Source organism: Bactrocera dorsalis, chromosome 4 (genome assembly GCF_023373825.1).
Source record: "Bactrocera dorsalis isolate Fly_Bdor chromosome 4, ASM2337382v1, whole genome shotgun sequence".
Classification (NCBI taxonomy): Eukaryota; Metazoa; Arthropoda; class Insecta; order Diptera; family Tephritidae; genus Bactrocera; species Bactrocera dorsalis.
In genome coordinates this window covers 44,078,658-44,096,161 of record NC_064306.1, presented here as the reverse complement: position 1 = coordinate 44,096,161, position 17,504 = coordinate 44,078,658, and the positions used below count along the sequence as shown (strand labels likewise).

The 17,504-nt window shown below is 36.2% G+C and overlaps 1 protein-coding gene across 4 annotated transcripts in view; it reads left to right on the top strand.

The window, feature by feature from the left end:
• Positions 1 to 14,250, top strand: part of LOC105222573 (hypothetical protein) — a 59,356-nt gene extending 45,106 nt beyond the window's left edge. For 2 of the 4 annotated variants that reach the window (XM_049454543.1, XM_011199946.4), the window contains exons 2-3: positions 12,659 to 13,010; positions 13,083 to 14,250. In XM_049454543.1, coding sequence (XP_049310500.1) covers positions 12,659 to 13,010; positions 13,083 to 13,319 — 589 coding nt within the window. In that variant the 3' untranslated portion in view covers positions 13,320 to 14,250. Of the gene's footprint in view, positions 1 to 4,827; positions 5,593 to 10,529; positions 10,737 to 12,658; positions 13,011 to 13,082 lie in introns of those variants that run through there. The other 2 variants (XM_011199945.4, XM_029548805.2) reach the window with 2 other exon arrangements.
• Positions 14,251 to 17,504: the final 3,254 nt, after the last annotated feature.

Sequence of the window (17,504 nt, the reverse complement as noted above, 5' to 3'; positions counted from 1 at the left end):
TTTGTGATAAGAAAAGGAAGATTTAAAATCAATAAAGCGAAAAGATTTATAAAAACAAATAAACAAAAAAGTGTAATTAAATATGTAAGTAAATGTTGAATTTACAGTGAGTAGCATAAATATGTATACAATTTGATAAAATGTACATTAATATGCGTTTGCAGCGAACTATACAATAAGAAGTTATGCTTAATTGAATGATGCTAATATTAGTCACCTCAGTATGTATACATACATATTTACATGTATAAATAGTTTTGTGCGAATCTCTTGCAGTAGGCACGCACTCACTCACTGTAGCGATAGTGCTAGACGCTACACCACAAATGATAATCTAATGACCTTTACTGTTATCACACGCCCGGCTGCGCTGATCAATCGGCAGACAAACAACAGCAATCAGTGCTAGGTAAAACTGCGTTCACACACAGACTCGTTGGTCGCTTGATTTAGCTCCGTGTGATTTCTGGCTCAGCAAACTCAACCGTTTTTATTCAATTAAAGACATTAAACGTGAATTGCTGCGAGCATTAAGAGCTATTCTGGAAATTGACTTTAAGAACTGTTTCGAGAATTGGAAAAACGTTGGCATAAGTTCAACATCTATAAAAAAAACCGGTTTGTGTGACAAAACAGTCAATGTGCGAACGCAGTCTAAGAGCGTAAAGATGCGAAAATATCAAAAAACAACATATTAATAATGCCAATCAATTGAAGTGATATTTGGTGGCAATAAAAATACACTTGCACATATACTCCTATGTACATACTTATGCACTTAATAGTATAATAAGAAAGGCGACAATTGGACGCGGGCTCACTCGTGACGAGTACAATTGCACTTTTCTTCGGACTGACGAGTTCATAAATACATACACACATTTGCGCATAAGACTATATACTGTAATTGGTGCATATATAATATTAGGGTGTTTCTTAAGGGGGAGCCTGCCTTAGAAGCTTCAAAAACCGATTTTATTTTTGCTTAAATTTCTTTAAAAATTATCTAAGAATATGTTGCCAAAATTATAGATGGGAGTTCGAAATATTTTCGAAGATAGAAGGGAAATAGTGACCGAGTGTCTAGCAGATGTATTAGCGCTTGGGCAGAAAGCGAAAACTTTGACGCGCGATTTCTCGGTTTTTCCGTTATTTCTTTCCCTCCAAAAAAAAAATATTAAAACAAGTGAGGAAGGGCTAAGTTCGGGTGTCTCCGAACATTTTATACGCTCGCATGATAAAATGATAATCGAGATTTCATTGTCCGTCATTTACATATTTTTTATTTTGCTGTGAAATTAATTAGATTAGTAGTTCCTGAGATATGTTTTTTGGTCCAAACGACTCTATAGAGTTTGGTTGACATAGCTATTGTAGTTTCCGAGATATGTACAAAAAACATAGTTGGGGCGGGGCCACGCCCAAATTTACAAAAAAATTTCGTACCAATATGCCCCCCCCTAATGCGATCCTTTGTGCCAAATTTCACTTTAATATCTTTATTTATGGCTTAGTTATGACACTTTATAGGTTTTCGGTTTTCGCCATTTTGTGGGCGTGGCAGTTGGCCGATTTTGCCCATCTTCGAATTTAACCTTCTTATGGAGCCAAGAAATACGTGTCTCAATTTTTACTCAAGTTACAGCTTGCACGGACGGACGGACAGACATCCGGATTTCAACTCTACTCGTCACCCTTTGGTATATATAACCCTATATCTGATTCTTTTAGTCTTAGGACTTACAAACAACCGTTATGTGAACAAAACTATAATACTCTCCTTAGCAACTTTGTTGAGAGAGTATAAAAAAATCGATGTTTTGAAGCCTCTAAAATCTGCTCCCCCGTTAAGCGAATTAATTTGAAAAAATAATTTTTTTTTTTGCAAATTTTGAATTTTCGAATTTTTTTAAATTGTTTTATTAAATTCTACAACACCTTTATATTTTCTCTAAATTTTCAAGTTGATCGGAGTAATAGTTTAGGAGATACAGCCTTGAGAACTTATGCGCTCGAGGCTAGGCTAAGTGCGCCGTCTTTAAACGTTTTTTTTTTCGAAACTGCGTTTTTGAAGTCGGTTGGCAAAATTTTTTATCTAACATTTTGCTGTTAATTTTAAAAATCCCAATTGGTGAAAATTCTAGTGTAATGTAACCCCTTAAATTTAAATAAAATACACATTTTTTCAAAGCACCCTAAATAGACCTGAATTTAAAGATTTAAGCAACGACATAAGTTTTTCGCTAATTTATAGTTCATATCATCTGATTTAAATATTTGAAAATTTCGCCTAACAAATTTATGCAAAATAATATTTTATCTCAATTTTATTTTCTATTGTTCTATATTTTGTTACAATATTCTATATTCTGTTCCAATTTATATTCATGGCGTCACGTTTCTCTTATCTATCATTAAATATGTTAAATTGAGAGGGTTGCTCAAAAAAAAATAGACACGTTTTCAGAACACGCGTTTAGCCGCGTTTTTACTCAATTAATTATCATTAATTGGAACATTTTTATTTCATTAATGTAAATATTATTAATGAAACCAAGCAATTATAGATTCAAATTGTTGATTAAATATAATTTTGATTGTGAATTTCCATTGTTCCCAATTTAATACTGTATTTGGATCACATTAATGTCTGCTCATCACACACATCCATACATATGTACATATACTGATTCTGCGAACGTGAGTAGCGAGAAAGCCCCCACCAGCACGGCTAATCAGTGAGAAACTAGTGGGTTCATAAGCGATTGGTAACCAACACTAGTTATATTTCAGATTAGCGGTAATGCTGTTTGCTGAACCAGAAGGAGACACTATAAAGTGTAAATATAAATGATCAGCGGGTCACGGAGACCCTATAAAGTGTATATATAAAGGTTCAACGTGGCAAACTGAGTCGATTTAGACATGCCAGTCTGTTTGATTGTGTATACGCGACTCGCCCTCTCCTCTCTTTATTCTTGAGATATCGCTCTATACTTTAGCACACTTTCCCCCCGAAGCTGTCCAGTTGTCCGAACCGCCGATGTTGGACCACTAGTTGCTAAAAAAACTGACCAATCATAATCAAGTTCTGATAAAAACAACACACAGTAGAAAAAATATACATTGAGTCAAAAATAGCAAACAACAAAAGTCTTTGTAACCGAAATCGAATGCCAAAAAAAGTTCTGAGATATTTTTTAAGTAAGTTATACTTTCAATGGACATGGCCGAAACTAATATTAGCCGTATCAACAAATTTATGACAGGCTCAAAGCGCTTTATCGATCTGTAAGGGTCTTAAGATCCAATATTTAGGGGTTTATAGGTACCACAACGGACCCTTGTGCTAAGCTGTCCTACTGAGATCCTTTATAAGGACGACATCTTAACCTAACCTATGCTTACAGTAACAGAGATTAAACAATAACATTTGCTTTACCGTTATAATTTTCTCAAATTGGCATTTACTGCTTATTTTCGCACGACTTCTAATGAGCGCTCATATTCCTGATCTCTTTACTCGCATTAAGTTATTTCTTCACACGATTTACTGATCCTCAGGGTTACGTCACTGTCATAAGTTCACTAGTTACTTTTAAGCTGTAAACTCACTAGTATAACGGCACTAATTGTAAGCAGCCGTACTGGCGAGGTGTAATTACTTGATTGCGCTTTTTTATTGCTACAAGCTACGCTATCAACAACAACACTACGCTAAACTAGTTTACCAGCTGTTGACAGCTCACGTGAATTCTTCACACATACATATACACAAGCACTTAAACAGTAAATAGTGACTTCACACTTGCTCTTACTAACTGATAAGCGGTTTTTTTATAGACTAATAAACTACTTTCAATAAAACAAGTGATCTAAAGCTTAATGTTAAGATATTATGCTAATATTTGTAATATACCCGAAATTAATATACGTCATGAAGTTTGTAACACCCAGAAAATATATTGGTAAGGAAACAAGCAGCGTGACGAGCTCAGTCGATTTATCTATTTACACCTGTCCGTTTATCTGTATATGCGCGAATTAGTCCCTAAGTTTTTGAGATATCGATCTAAAATTTTGCACACAACTTTTTCTCCCCAAAATGCTATTCACTTGTCGGAATCGCCGATATCGAACCACTATAGGATATAGCTGCCATATAAGCTGTTTGAAAAAAATCAAGCCCTTGTAGGAAAAACTTTTTTATATGAGAAGAAATCTTTACGAAATTTGGTATATAATGTTCTTCAAGGCCACCTTACAATATCCGAACATATTGCGCAGATCGGACTGATATAGCATATAGCTGCCATACAAACTGACCAATCAACATCGAGTTCTTGTATGGAAAACAGTTTTATATGACAATATATCTTCACAAAATTCGGCATAGATTATTCTTCAAGGTCACCTTACAATATACAAATATATTGTGTAGATCGGACAACTATAGCACATAGCTGCCATACTAACTGGCAGTTCAATATGAAGTTCTTATATGAAAAGAGTTTCAAAAATTTGATAAAGTGGTTTCTATACCCCTTTATGGTACAAAAAAATGCACTTTGAGTGGTATTATAGCTTCGGTGCAACCGAAGTACCGTTTTTCCCTATTATTCTTATTTTTGTTGTCATAAAATCTAAGCAATTTTGCGCATTCCAGATTTGAACAACTTATCTCATGTGCTATTTAATTAAAGTTATTGTTACACACACACACACACAGGGCACTGATAAGCGTTCACACATTGAGTAAGCGTTTTTCTACTAATATTCTCAATGCGTGCGTGCCGGGCGTATGATTAACATTTTGCGCTGAACGTTGATCTCGCCCGTTTTGTGAAATGTACTAAAATCCACCCTTATAGCGGCTCAGCTCAGTTGGCTAAGAGAGCTGCCGTTGAGCAGTTCAGTAAACGCGAAAAACACGTTAGTCGAGTTTTATCAGTTAAATGTGAAATTTGCATGTTATTTAATATGTAAAAAATATATTAAAAGTTTGAGTGATTTTGAAAGCATTACGAGCAATTGCTTAATCAAAAAAAAATATCAAAACCAATAAAAAATTGCAAACAAAGTGATAGAAAAATATTGAAAATTTTAATAAAAAAAGGGTTAATAAAAATTTGCAGTGTGTTGCTTTTTACTAAAAAGTTATAAATGAAAATGAAATGCAAAATATTTTTGCTCAAATATAAATATAAAATTGTGTCAAGCCCTTAAGGCAAATTAAAAAACAATAAAATTTATTTGCTGAAAGCAACGATTAAACAATTTTAATTTAAAAAAAGGCTCATAATAATATAAGTGTAAAATATCTGAATGTCAAACTAAAGTCAGTCACTCTGATAAAAGCAAAAACAATAACTCATCTGCATACTACATTGTCAAGCTTGAAAGGAAATATTGCATATTTATGACGAAAACAAAACAACCGTAACTAAATGATCGAAATCAATTAATATCGATATACAACAAACATTTACAAAGATCACGTCGAAACCACAGCAGCAAACCGCAAATAAAGGCACGCTTCGAGATGCGTATTAGTTTGCCCGCCGATCTGCTGAGCACAGCATTTGAGGCAAGGTATGACAATAGATTTTATATTAGAACATGTCGTGAGTGTATAAAAATTTAATTTCACAATTCTACTGAAAAAGTATGCTATTAGACATAGAGTCAACAAATCTTGAAATTATTTGCTGGGTTTAATATTCGACTGTGCACATATGAAAGCTTTACTGTATTAGAAAAACATAACTCCCCAGTATTCGCTGATGTAACAAAACAAACTAATGTGAATAAAATGTATAAACCATATATAAATACCGATTATCCAACTATCTGGTAGCGCATCATAATGTTATCACGTCTAACTTTTGACCTTGCAAAATCACACCTTGTATTATATGGAACAACTTTTTTCGATTTAAGCAAAGTATAATATATTTTTTATTATACTGAGAGAAGAATTAGATATGAGTTTAGCATTTTTAATTCTTCCAAATTAAGGTGAATGCTTTTATGATTGAAAACTCATACGATTTATCTACAAATTTGACGATAAAAGAATCACAACCAGGCGATAACATTGTTTGGCATTTTTTGTCGGCGGTTTATTAGTCAAAATATACATATTCTGTATATGTTATCTTTAAATAACTCAATTAAGTCTATCAACTTGTAAAGTTTAACACATGGTTAAGTATACATAACCTTAAACCATTTAATTTAAGCAATTAATTTTTAACAGGCAAATATTATGACTGCAGTAAGGAAAAATTGTATAATTTGCCTGTTATTTAAGAGACTGGGAGAGAGTACCATATGATCAAATTTGACCAGGACTGATATATAAATATGCATATATCAAGCGAAGTGAGGTCCTTCTCGACCTGGTCTTTCCAACGGAGTGGAAGTGTTCTTCTTCCTCCTCTGCTTTCCCGGCGGTCCATTCGGATAGCATGACCAAGCCAGCGTAGCCACTGTCTTTTAATTAGCTGAACTATGTCATCGAATGCGATATTCGCCGTGGCCAACGCGCCAAGGACCACAAATTTTTCGCAGAAAACTCTCTCGAAAAGTCGCAACGTCGACTCATCAGTTGTTGTCATCGTTCAAGCCTCTGCACCATATAGCAGGACGGGAATAATGAGTGACTTATAGAGTTTGGTTTTTATTCGTTGAGAGAGGACTTTACTTCTCAATTGCCTACTCAGTCCGAAGTAGCACCTGTTGACAAGAGTTATCCTGCGTTGGATTTCGAGGCTGACGTTATTGTTGGTGTTAATACTGCTTTCCAAGATAGATAAAATTATATACGACTTCGAAGCTATGACTGTAACCAGTAAAGTGGGAGCCAAATCGGTAGTGCGATGACTGTTTTTTTGATGACCAGACCCATTTGCCTCGTTTCCTTATCCATTCTGGAGAAAGCAGAACTAACGGCGCGGTTGTTGAGGCTCGGAGAGGTCCTTCCCGATCTTGACGGAGCTTTTGGTGTTGCTCAACCTCGGACATCGCGGCATAAAGGCAGCCCCTTTTCGTGCTGCAGTTTTAAAATCGACGGAGAGGTGGTGCGTGCGGATTCTCTTTTCATGGTTTTTTTCCAAGATTTGGCGCATGGTGAATATCTGGTCAGTGCCATTGCTTAATGCAATTTTCCGTACACTTGTCATAAACCTCGGCTGGGATGGCTTTCAGTGTCATCAGCGAATTTTTGATTTTCTGATTTTCTGTTTCAGCTTATGTTTGGACTGCTATTCACTACACCGTGTGGCAATATCGACGTCAAGTTTATAAATTCACGCCTTGTCAACAGTAATGAAGCGTTTAATAAATATAGGGTACTTAGCTATTTTGTATAGCATCTCTTTTGCTTCCCCTATCAACGTCGTTTTGCAAAAGATTCTGGTATTTTGGTTCAAGTACAGCATTTAACCGCTTCATACCCAAGATATTAACCACAATGTATTGAAAATGAATCCAAAAGCGATCTTTAAATCCTCTTGCTGTCTCTAGGATGATGTTCTAGCACTGTTACTGTAGCTTTTTCGATGCCTTCGCCATTAACAGAAGTGGATGGGCGACTCGATGTCGATCACTTTCCGGCCTTCACTGTATATTTAGTTCCACTCAAATACCAGTATTGGTGATAAAGTTAACTGTATTTTCAACGTTTCCGTAGCCGCCATACTATTGGAAACACAAAATTTCAAACAAACTCCTTCATCAATTTTTTTCATGGTGTAAACCGCCCGACAAACCTTTCGCGTCGTTACTAGACAGCTGCAAAACACACACCAATTATCATATGGAGATCAAACATCACATGAAAGTTGCAACAGTTTAGGAAAATAGTTTTTGTTGAGTTTTTTTGCGCGCGCGGCTTGAATGGACCAGTCCGGTTCATATTTGATCTTATGGTACATATTATATATTGTTTTTGTTTTTGTTATTATTATTTTTTAAATCCACGTGTAACCACACAAAATGACAAATATTAAATTCTTGCTTATGAAATGCAATCTTTTTGTAACCATAAGCACTCAGAAACAATCAATTGGTTTACTGGGTTATCATATACACAGTGCTTATGCACTCAGTTATACCACTGCAATACACAAAACAAAAGAAAAAATGAGCTTTGTATATTATATCTACATATGTATGTATGTATTTATCTTTATTATCATTTGATACAAAAATTTCAAATGAAATTATTTCAAATGTTTTCGAAAACAAGGTGAAATGTGAAAAATGCAAATGCAAGACCTTCGTTGACATAACAAGTCATTGTGCATGTACACTACAAATATGTGCAGCTGCATCAATATACGTGTGTATGTATAAGCCAACAAACATATATAAATACATATGTGCATGCAAATATTGACTGTGTACACTTGATTATTGTTTATCTGATTATTTTCTCAAAATAACAATTCTCACGCAAATTGCGAAAAAATGCATCTCACACTCGCATTATCTTACACCTAAGTGCATATACAGATATGTGTGTGTGGGAGTGTGTGCACGCGAATGTCTCACTTTCATATATATTCGAATCGAACAATTGACTTAAATACCTGTTAATTGCAATTAAAGCAAAGGTGAATGACTTGAATTTACATTCAATTAGAGCGCTTTTATATATATTTTCTTTTTGTTGTTGGTATATTTAGTTAGTAGTATTCGATAGTCATTTGATTACTCAACTAAAACACATCCCACTTCGAAACTAACGTTGTAAAAGAAACTGGTGTTTCTTGTAGTTTCTATATGGCTAACCTAAAAAGTAACCGAAAAAGCAACCCAAAAGAGTTACCCTAAACGGCTACCATAAAGGCTAATCAAACTGACAAAAAACAATCTTTTCACGAATTTCCATAAGAATCTTCAAAATGCTATGCTTTTGAGCCAATACAAGCATTCGAATTTACATCCAATTTGCCACTGACTTTTAATATTTACAATGGACTCACGACGTGTTCCTCGAAACAGATTTTTCAATTTCAAAAACAAAAAAGTCAGAGAGTGCCAAACCCTGCGAATACTGTAGCTAAGCGATTGCGTTCCTGTTTGACCAAATATTTCGTCGGAACCATGGTAGAATGTGATGTGGGGCATTCAGGTCTTTTGATACAAGTCCAGCTTTGGCACGCTTCCTACCCAAAACATTAACCAAAATGTGTCGAGTCGATCAATAAGAATTGTTGACATACTCTGTTAACTTTCTGAAGCCATTACAATGGGTTTCAAGCACTTTTTTTATACTTTTTTCGATGATATCGTCAGAGGTCGCTGGACGACTCATAAGCGGTAAGATTTCTATAACTTAATGGCCTTTACTGAGAGCTTTCTGACACTCAAATATTGGAGTTTATGATAAAGTAGACTCCCTAAAAGACGTCTGCAGCTTTTCAACAATCCCATGGGCTTGATCCATTGGAAACACAAAATTTCAAGCAAACTTATTGCCCGCGAACTTAAGAAAATGCTGTAACAATCTAAGAAACAAATTTCAGTCCGAATCAAATTTGATCAGATGGTATATGAATACCCTTCAAAGACTTTATCAAAGCTGAAATCATTTGAAATGCGCAATACTTGTATAAGGATATATCTGTCTCAATATAAGTATATATGTATATCCCTCTTCTTATCTAAAACCAAAGCAACCACTAAACTTATGTAATAAAATATGAGATGAAAATAGCTGTATATCACACAAAAAACCTTAACTACGCAATAGTCAAACAACTAAGGTGCTAGAAAGATTAACAAATTTTACAATGCCACGTGTGCGGCACTAGAGATGCATTACTTAAGATTTCTATTGTAATACCCACAAGTGTTCCACTCACAAAACAAACATTTATCGAGAACAATATTTTGCCAACTTTTATCCAGCACTTATTTGCAATATTTTGTAACAAGTTTTTAATTGCACTACGGCAGGAAAACAATAACATAGGTGTGGAGAAGCATACAAATAAAACTAATGAAGGAAGGAAATGACACTGTGGCGTATAAGTAACCTCAAGTACTCGTATGCACCCTAGATAAGGTTGGACAAATAAAGACTTAGCAATATTAACGGCACATTTGAGTTGGCTTTTGCCGTAAACAAATAAGTTGATTGTTTTTTAGCAGATAAAACTGAAATGCTTCAAAAAAGCAACACTCAAGTGCCAAGTCATTTGAAAAATGTACAAAGATACTTATGTACACAGATAAACAGAAAAACACTGCACCAGCCACTGCAATAGGCACGAGTTGTAAGTACTCAAAACAATGGAAAATAATAACAGTATTAATTTAAGGCGAAAAGTGTCAATAAAACGTGCAAAGTGCAGTGGGAAAATAAGTACAAGTTGCATGTTTTTGCAAAATGTTATATAAAACTCAATGATATTAGAAGTATATGATTATTTACCGTTACTAATTATAATATAACTGGTTATAACATGATTGCTGTAAAGTATAAATAACTGTAAATTAAATATGTAAGAATCTAATTCGCTGCATTTTTGAAGGGTTAACCAGCGAGAAATTCTTGGCATAGGTTGAGAAGTTTTTCCATAAAAAAACAGAGTCGCGTTAACGTCTGTGAAACAATGCTTTCCGACGAACAAGATGACATGAAACGTATTATTACTGACGATAAGTTTTGTATATATGCTTACCACATAGAAACAGATGATCAAGCGGTTGAATATATTGCAAAGGTAAACCGAAGCCGAAAAACTACGTCAAAGCAGGTCAAAAATTAAGGTTATGTTGACAGTTTTCTCCCTTTATTGAAGTGAGGTGCAATCCGAATTCCTTCCGATCGGCTAAACTGTCAACAAGGAATACTATTTGAGTGTTATGCGACGCTTGCGCGAAGTTATTCGTAAAAAGAGGCCGACAACTCTTGCCAAATTTTCAACCAATATCGTGCCACAACCAACGTATTCGCCTGATTTAGTTCCGTGTTGAGTAAACTGAAGACATTAAACGTGAATCACTACCCGCATTGAATCATATTCCAGAAATTACGTCGGGAGCAACACAAGGTCCATTTTAAGCTCAGACCTGTGGAACATTAGTTATGACGGAATACTAAAACTTGAAATGCCAGACGAATCATATTTAATCGGCTGCGGGGATGACATAGCAGCAGTAATCACAGGCCGAGACAAAGATGAAGTCCGAAGGAAGCTGAATTAGTTCATTATTCAGACGCAAACCTATCTTGACTCACATAACCTCCAGCTCGCTACAGAAAAAACAGTGCTACTACTGCTGACGAACAAATATATTTCCCTCCTAATAAGCATGCAAATGACTAAGGATATTCTAAAGACACAAAAAGCTGTGAATTACCTAGGCGTAAGTCTGAACCCCAGATTAACCTTCTGGGGACAAATCCCTCACGCCGCAGGAAAGGCAGCCAGATTCACCTTCTATCTTAGCAGACTAATTGCCAATATAGGAGGGCCCACACAAGATATTGGCCAGAGTGCAGCGCATCGCAGCCCTCAGAGCCTTCCAACAGCTTACCGAACTGTGTCAGATTATGAAATATGAGTCAATGCATCCATTGACTTTCTAGCAAACGAAAGAAAAAACCTGAGGAGCTAAAGAAAGCAGAGGAAAATAACAAGAGCGCAATTTACCGAATAAATAAAGACACGATACTCGCATGACAAAGAAGATGGGAGAATAAGAGTCGCGGCAGATGGACGGCCGGACATAAAAGAGATTTAAACTTATGGACAAGTCGCAAATATAGAGAAGTCGACTTCTACACAACATAGCTACTATCCGGACACGGATATTTTATGGAATAGGTTAGGTAGAAGAACCGTCATGCCTATAATAACGACGCAAAACACAAATTCTTTAAATGTGTGCGATGGAAACGGGAACGCACCGCCGAAGAAGACCTGGTTGGCCCAATTGTGGACAATATATGTAATTGGTGTCATCCTGGAGAACAAAAAAAACTGGACGATTATCCAGAAATACGCAGCAAATTAGCTACGCCGAAAAAAGCGAGACGCAGATGTAAATCTCCCAATGAGAAAAATGGAACACCACTCTGAGTTAGAGCAAACACGGTTCCAGTATGGGACAAAAAAATTTTAAATTTTGTAGAAAATCCAAAAAAAATCCCACTAAACGCTTCAAAACTGTTTTTTTTTTTTTATTTCGTCTACCTATTTTTTCGTAGTAGCAGATTTTCACATAAATTTTGAGGTTATGTAAAAAATATGTTAAAGCCTAGAGGGGACACCAGATCACATATTGTAACGATCTGACCTCGTTTTCAACATTATTATTATTCTCGAAGATGAAAGAAGATGAACTTAGTGGGGATACTTTAAAAACGATATGATATTCTTTCACGAAGACGTTATAAAATCTTGAAAACCTATCTGATGAGTCAAACTTCGATTAAAACTAAACACTTTCCACAGCAGCATATAATATTGAACTATCAGTCGGAAGATGAATCGACATTGTTTGGATTGCTTTCTTTCTGACTTCTTCTAGAATGATCTTTTTTAAAATTTTAACTAATATTTTCCACATTCCCAAACTAAAACTATATTTTATATATTATTATGATAACTAAACATATTTTTATTTCCTTTATTTCCAGAATGGCTTTGCACGCACACAGCATCAACACGGTGCGCTCGACCACCAGCTTGAGCAACATGATGAACAGCAACAGCAATGATCTGGCCAATGGCAACAACGATCGACGTCATATTGTTGACATACTGGTTGGTGTTGTTGCAGTGCCGGTGCTAATACTTTTCGCACTGCAGTTGGAAAAGAATCTACAAAATATGACCAACAGTCCGTGGTTGGTATTTGTGCTGGGCGTGGGCCTACTGATGGTAATCATGATCATTATCGGTTATGTGACACATCGTTTGAGCGTCTGCTGTTGGACGGGACCGATCGATGAGTTGGGCAATCGCACGGATGGACGCGGCATGCCACATGTGAGTAGCAGTTGGACATTTTTTTTAAGAAAATAAACTTTACTCTCTTTCTGTCTCTCTCCCTCTCTACAGATCAACACACAAAATGATATATTGCGCATCTTGGACAGCCTGCCGCCCAGTTATGACACGGTGGTGAAGCATGAAATTCCGCCACCACCCTACGATTGTGTCATTGTCAATATGGAGCAGAGCAAGGAGCAACAAGCCCAACAGACTGTGAACACCGTTGCAACTACAAGCAACTCTGCCCCAGAGGCTGGTGCCAAACCGACAACAGCAACTAACGCGACTGTGCTACATATTTAAGTAGAGCTGGCAGTTCTCCAAGTTTTTTGAAAAATAAGGCGCTCTTGCAGAACGGCTAGCAATTAGCTTTATGGAGAGAGAAATCAAAGAGATCGACACCTTTGCAGCAAATTTGAAATAATAAGACAATACTAAAGTAGTCAATAAATTTAATAGATAGGGGTCAATCACCAGAAACATAACGTGTACTGCCAGCATGTTTTTCAAATTTCCAATTGAGCACTTTACAATTCTTAATGAAACGCTTTCTATTACCGTTCATTTGCGCAAAAGGCAGGCTTTGCAGAGGATTCACAAACACACACACACGCTTTTCGGGCTGCTTGGTAGTCTTTTCTTAACTCGTATTAAACTGTGGCCCTAAGAATTCAATATTTTTCCATCGCACAGATTTTGAAGAATCTGCAACTGATGCGTATTTAAACTGTACTTCGGACTTTAAACTTAGTTGAGCTATGCAATATGAAATATTGCTATAACTTTTAATCAAATACCTATTTACAGTATAATAAATATAAGGTTATAGTTTTTTTTATACAAACTAAACTGGTTTTCAAAGAAAACTTACAGTTTATATTTTTCATAAAGTTTTGTCTGAAAATTTTTAATTTACCACTTAACAATATTTTAAAACTTAAATTAACAAAAAAAAAAACATTAGGCTAAGTTCATTGCGCTTCATTGTAAATATCCCTCAACAGCATCTAGTCGGAAGTACTACTTATTTATCTTTAAACCATTTGCTAATAAATAATTTTAAGCAACGAAAAGCAGCATTTAAAATGTAATGATGATTTATCAGCACAGAAGATATAGTAAATAAGTATAAGCTAGTTTGTAAAACGATAAAAGTATAATGAGAAATATGCATTAAGTGAAAAAAATAAAATAAAGCAATCGAAAATATTCAGAAATTAAATATCAAAAAATATATGACTGACTTCTCTTTATTTTTACACTAAAATCAGGGTGGCTGTCTCTTGCGAGAGCGAAGGTGGTTAATAGATATGAGGTATGACAATTAAGTAATGAGACTGATTCCATAAAAACCGTATACATATTTGAAAATTATTCTACAACTCTGCCATCCCCTTCAAAGTAGTCCCCTTGGGCAGCTATACAGCAATTCCAGGGCGTTTTCCATGCCTCGTAACATTTCTGGAACGCTTCGACTGGGATGTCCGCGAGTGCCCTCGTCACGGCCACCTGGATATCCGCAATCGACTCAAAATGGGTTCCTTTAACCACCGATTTTGTTTTAGGAAACAAACAAAGTTGCAGGGTGACATGTGAAGCGAATAAGGCGGCTGTTGCAACACGGTGATCCCTTTGGAGGCCAAATACTGGAACATGCTGAGGTCGGTGTGGCACGGCGAGTTGTCGTGATGAAGGATCCAGTTACGAGCGATATCTGAGCACACCCTGTTGTCTCGTTTTCGCAATTTTTTGAGTACTTGGCAATAGTAGACATGATTCACAGTTTTCCCCGGTGGAACGAATTCTTTGTGGACGATTCCACGGCTATCAAAAAGGGCAATAATCGTCGTTTTCACCTTCGACTTGCTCATGGGAGCTTTTTTCGGGCGGGGGGCGACCGGAGACAACCATTGTGAGTCTGGGCACGACTAAGAGCACTATCACCATACACTCTTACAATTTTAGCGTACGTTTCCGAAGCTGTTTCGCCCATTTTGGCGCAAAATTTTATCGTGACGCGTTGTTCTTCATTTCGTTTTTCCATTTTCGTGAGGAGCACTACAAACACTCGTCTACTCAACTTCACGCAGCAGGCGAACTAAACAAGCTAAAGCGATGGTACATATATCAATGGAGGGGGAGGGATGCAGCGCAGCGCAACGCGGCAATAAAATCAGTCTCATTACTTAATTGTCAAACATCGCATGCTAACATTTTATTTAATACGTTTTTGGATATACAAGGTGCGTTCCAAAGTAAACAGAACTTAAAAAAAAGTACAGAACCAATGGTTTTTTTTCGGCAAAATCAATTTATTTTATTCAAAATAGTCTCCTTCTGCTTCAATGCAGCTTTTTGCACGGTCCAAAAGCATGTCGAACAATTTTTGGTTGTTAGTCAATTTGTGCGGAACAAGCCGTGCACACACCTTTCGCAAGCCCAACATTCGGTCAAAATGCGATAAATCGAATCGATTTTGGAGATGTTCAATTCCATTCCATGAATTTCAATGATGATTTCGACTGATTTTTGATGAATTCACGCACAGTTTCGATGGAATTTCCGGTGATCACGGATTTTGATTGGCCCACATGTTGATTGTCATTTATGTCCTCACGACCACTTTGAAAACGTTGAAACCACTCGTGCACTCTGCTACGGAATAGGCAATCATCGCCATAAACTTGTTTCATCAATTGAAACGTTTCGGTAAAAGTTTTACCAATTTTAAAACAAAATTTAATGTTGGCTCTTTGTTCGAAGCTCATTTTCGCACCGATAACACAAACATACTGACACTTAAAATGCAATAACTTCACTTCCAATAGATGAAATGTCATGAAATTCTCACTGGACAATCGATAAAGATAGCAGATTCTAACGCACCAGTCGACATATAGATGGCGCCACCAGGGGGCGCTAGATTCAAAAAGTCCTGTTTACTTTGGAACGCACCTTGTATGTACATTGTGACAAAATGGACGGAAATTGTAAATAAAATGCAAAATATTAAATCATTCATCAATATTTGTTTTATCGCCTTCAAAGAAATCCTCACCAGATGTAATACACTTATGCCAATGATTTTTCAGATTCCCGAAACACTTTTCATAGGCACTTTTTGGTATGGCCTTCAGCTTCTTCAGCGAATTTAGTTTTATCTGAAAATGAGTTCCAAGGAGCGGCAATTTCAGTTTGGTGAACAAGAAAAAAATCACACGGAGCCAAATCTGGTGAATACAGTGATTGAACGATGGTATTCATTGCTTTTTGACTTCAAATTTGGTCACAATCATGTCTCGATGCGATGGTGCATTATCATTGTGTAAAACCTATTAATTTTTCTTCCACAATTCCAACTGTTTTCGATATTCTCACGCAAACGCCTCAATACGGCCAAATAGAACTCCTTCTGTCCCTCTGAACAAATTCGTAATGCACCAAACAAGGAATATCGGAAAAAATAATGAGCATCACCTTGATTTTTAAGCGGCTTTGGTGTGGTTTCGTCGGTATCGGCTCGTTTTTTTTCCTCCATTCCGATGATTATTGACTTAAACCCATGCCTCTTCCGCAAATATAATGCTCTCCATGTATATGGAATCGGAACTCGCACGATCAAGGATGTCCACAGAGACCTGTCTACAGCAATCTTTTGAAAAAAATTCAGCTTCATCGGGAGTCAACGCAAGATCGCATTTACATACAAAAAATATTCACCAAAATCAATCGAATAGACTCGCGGGAGATGTGGAACTCTCTTTCCATCTCTCGTAACACTTGCCTGATGATTTTCAAGCACCATATCCTTCACTTTTTTAATATTTTCATCAGTTGAAGAGGTCGAAGGACGTCCAGAACGTTTTCAACGATCTCTTGACCATCTTTAAAGGCTTATACCACACGAAGGCTTGTTTTTTTATAAAAGTGAATCACCGTAAGCCTTTTCCAACATTCGCATCGATTCCGCACACGGAATTTGGTTAGAAATACAAAATTTGAGGCAAATACAAATACATTTTTTTGCAATATCATTTACCCGCGGAATTTAATTATAATACAATTTTGCTTTTTTGTTACAATGCATATAAGTACGAGTATATCCTTTGGTAATTCGATATCAGCGGTTTCAAAAAATGAGCAACTTCTTGGAAAGAAAAGAACGTATTCAAAATTGCAGATCAATATCTCCAAAACTAAGTGATCGTGTATTAAGGTCGCGGTCAGAGGGACATGGCTAAATTAACACAGCTCGTCACGCTGATCTTTTATGTATGAGTATATATTTTACAGGTTTGTCGGCATTTCTAGCATGGGTGGCAAACTTCGTAAACATCAGTGAGACATCAAAATATAGAGGACAGAGAGAAAACTTTGAAATCTGTGTATACGATCGCATAAATTTAAACACTCGTATCCATAGTAAAAATAATAATTCTGTAATCAAACTATTTCGAAGATGAAATGAAGATTTGCTTCATAAAGTCA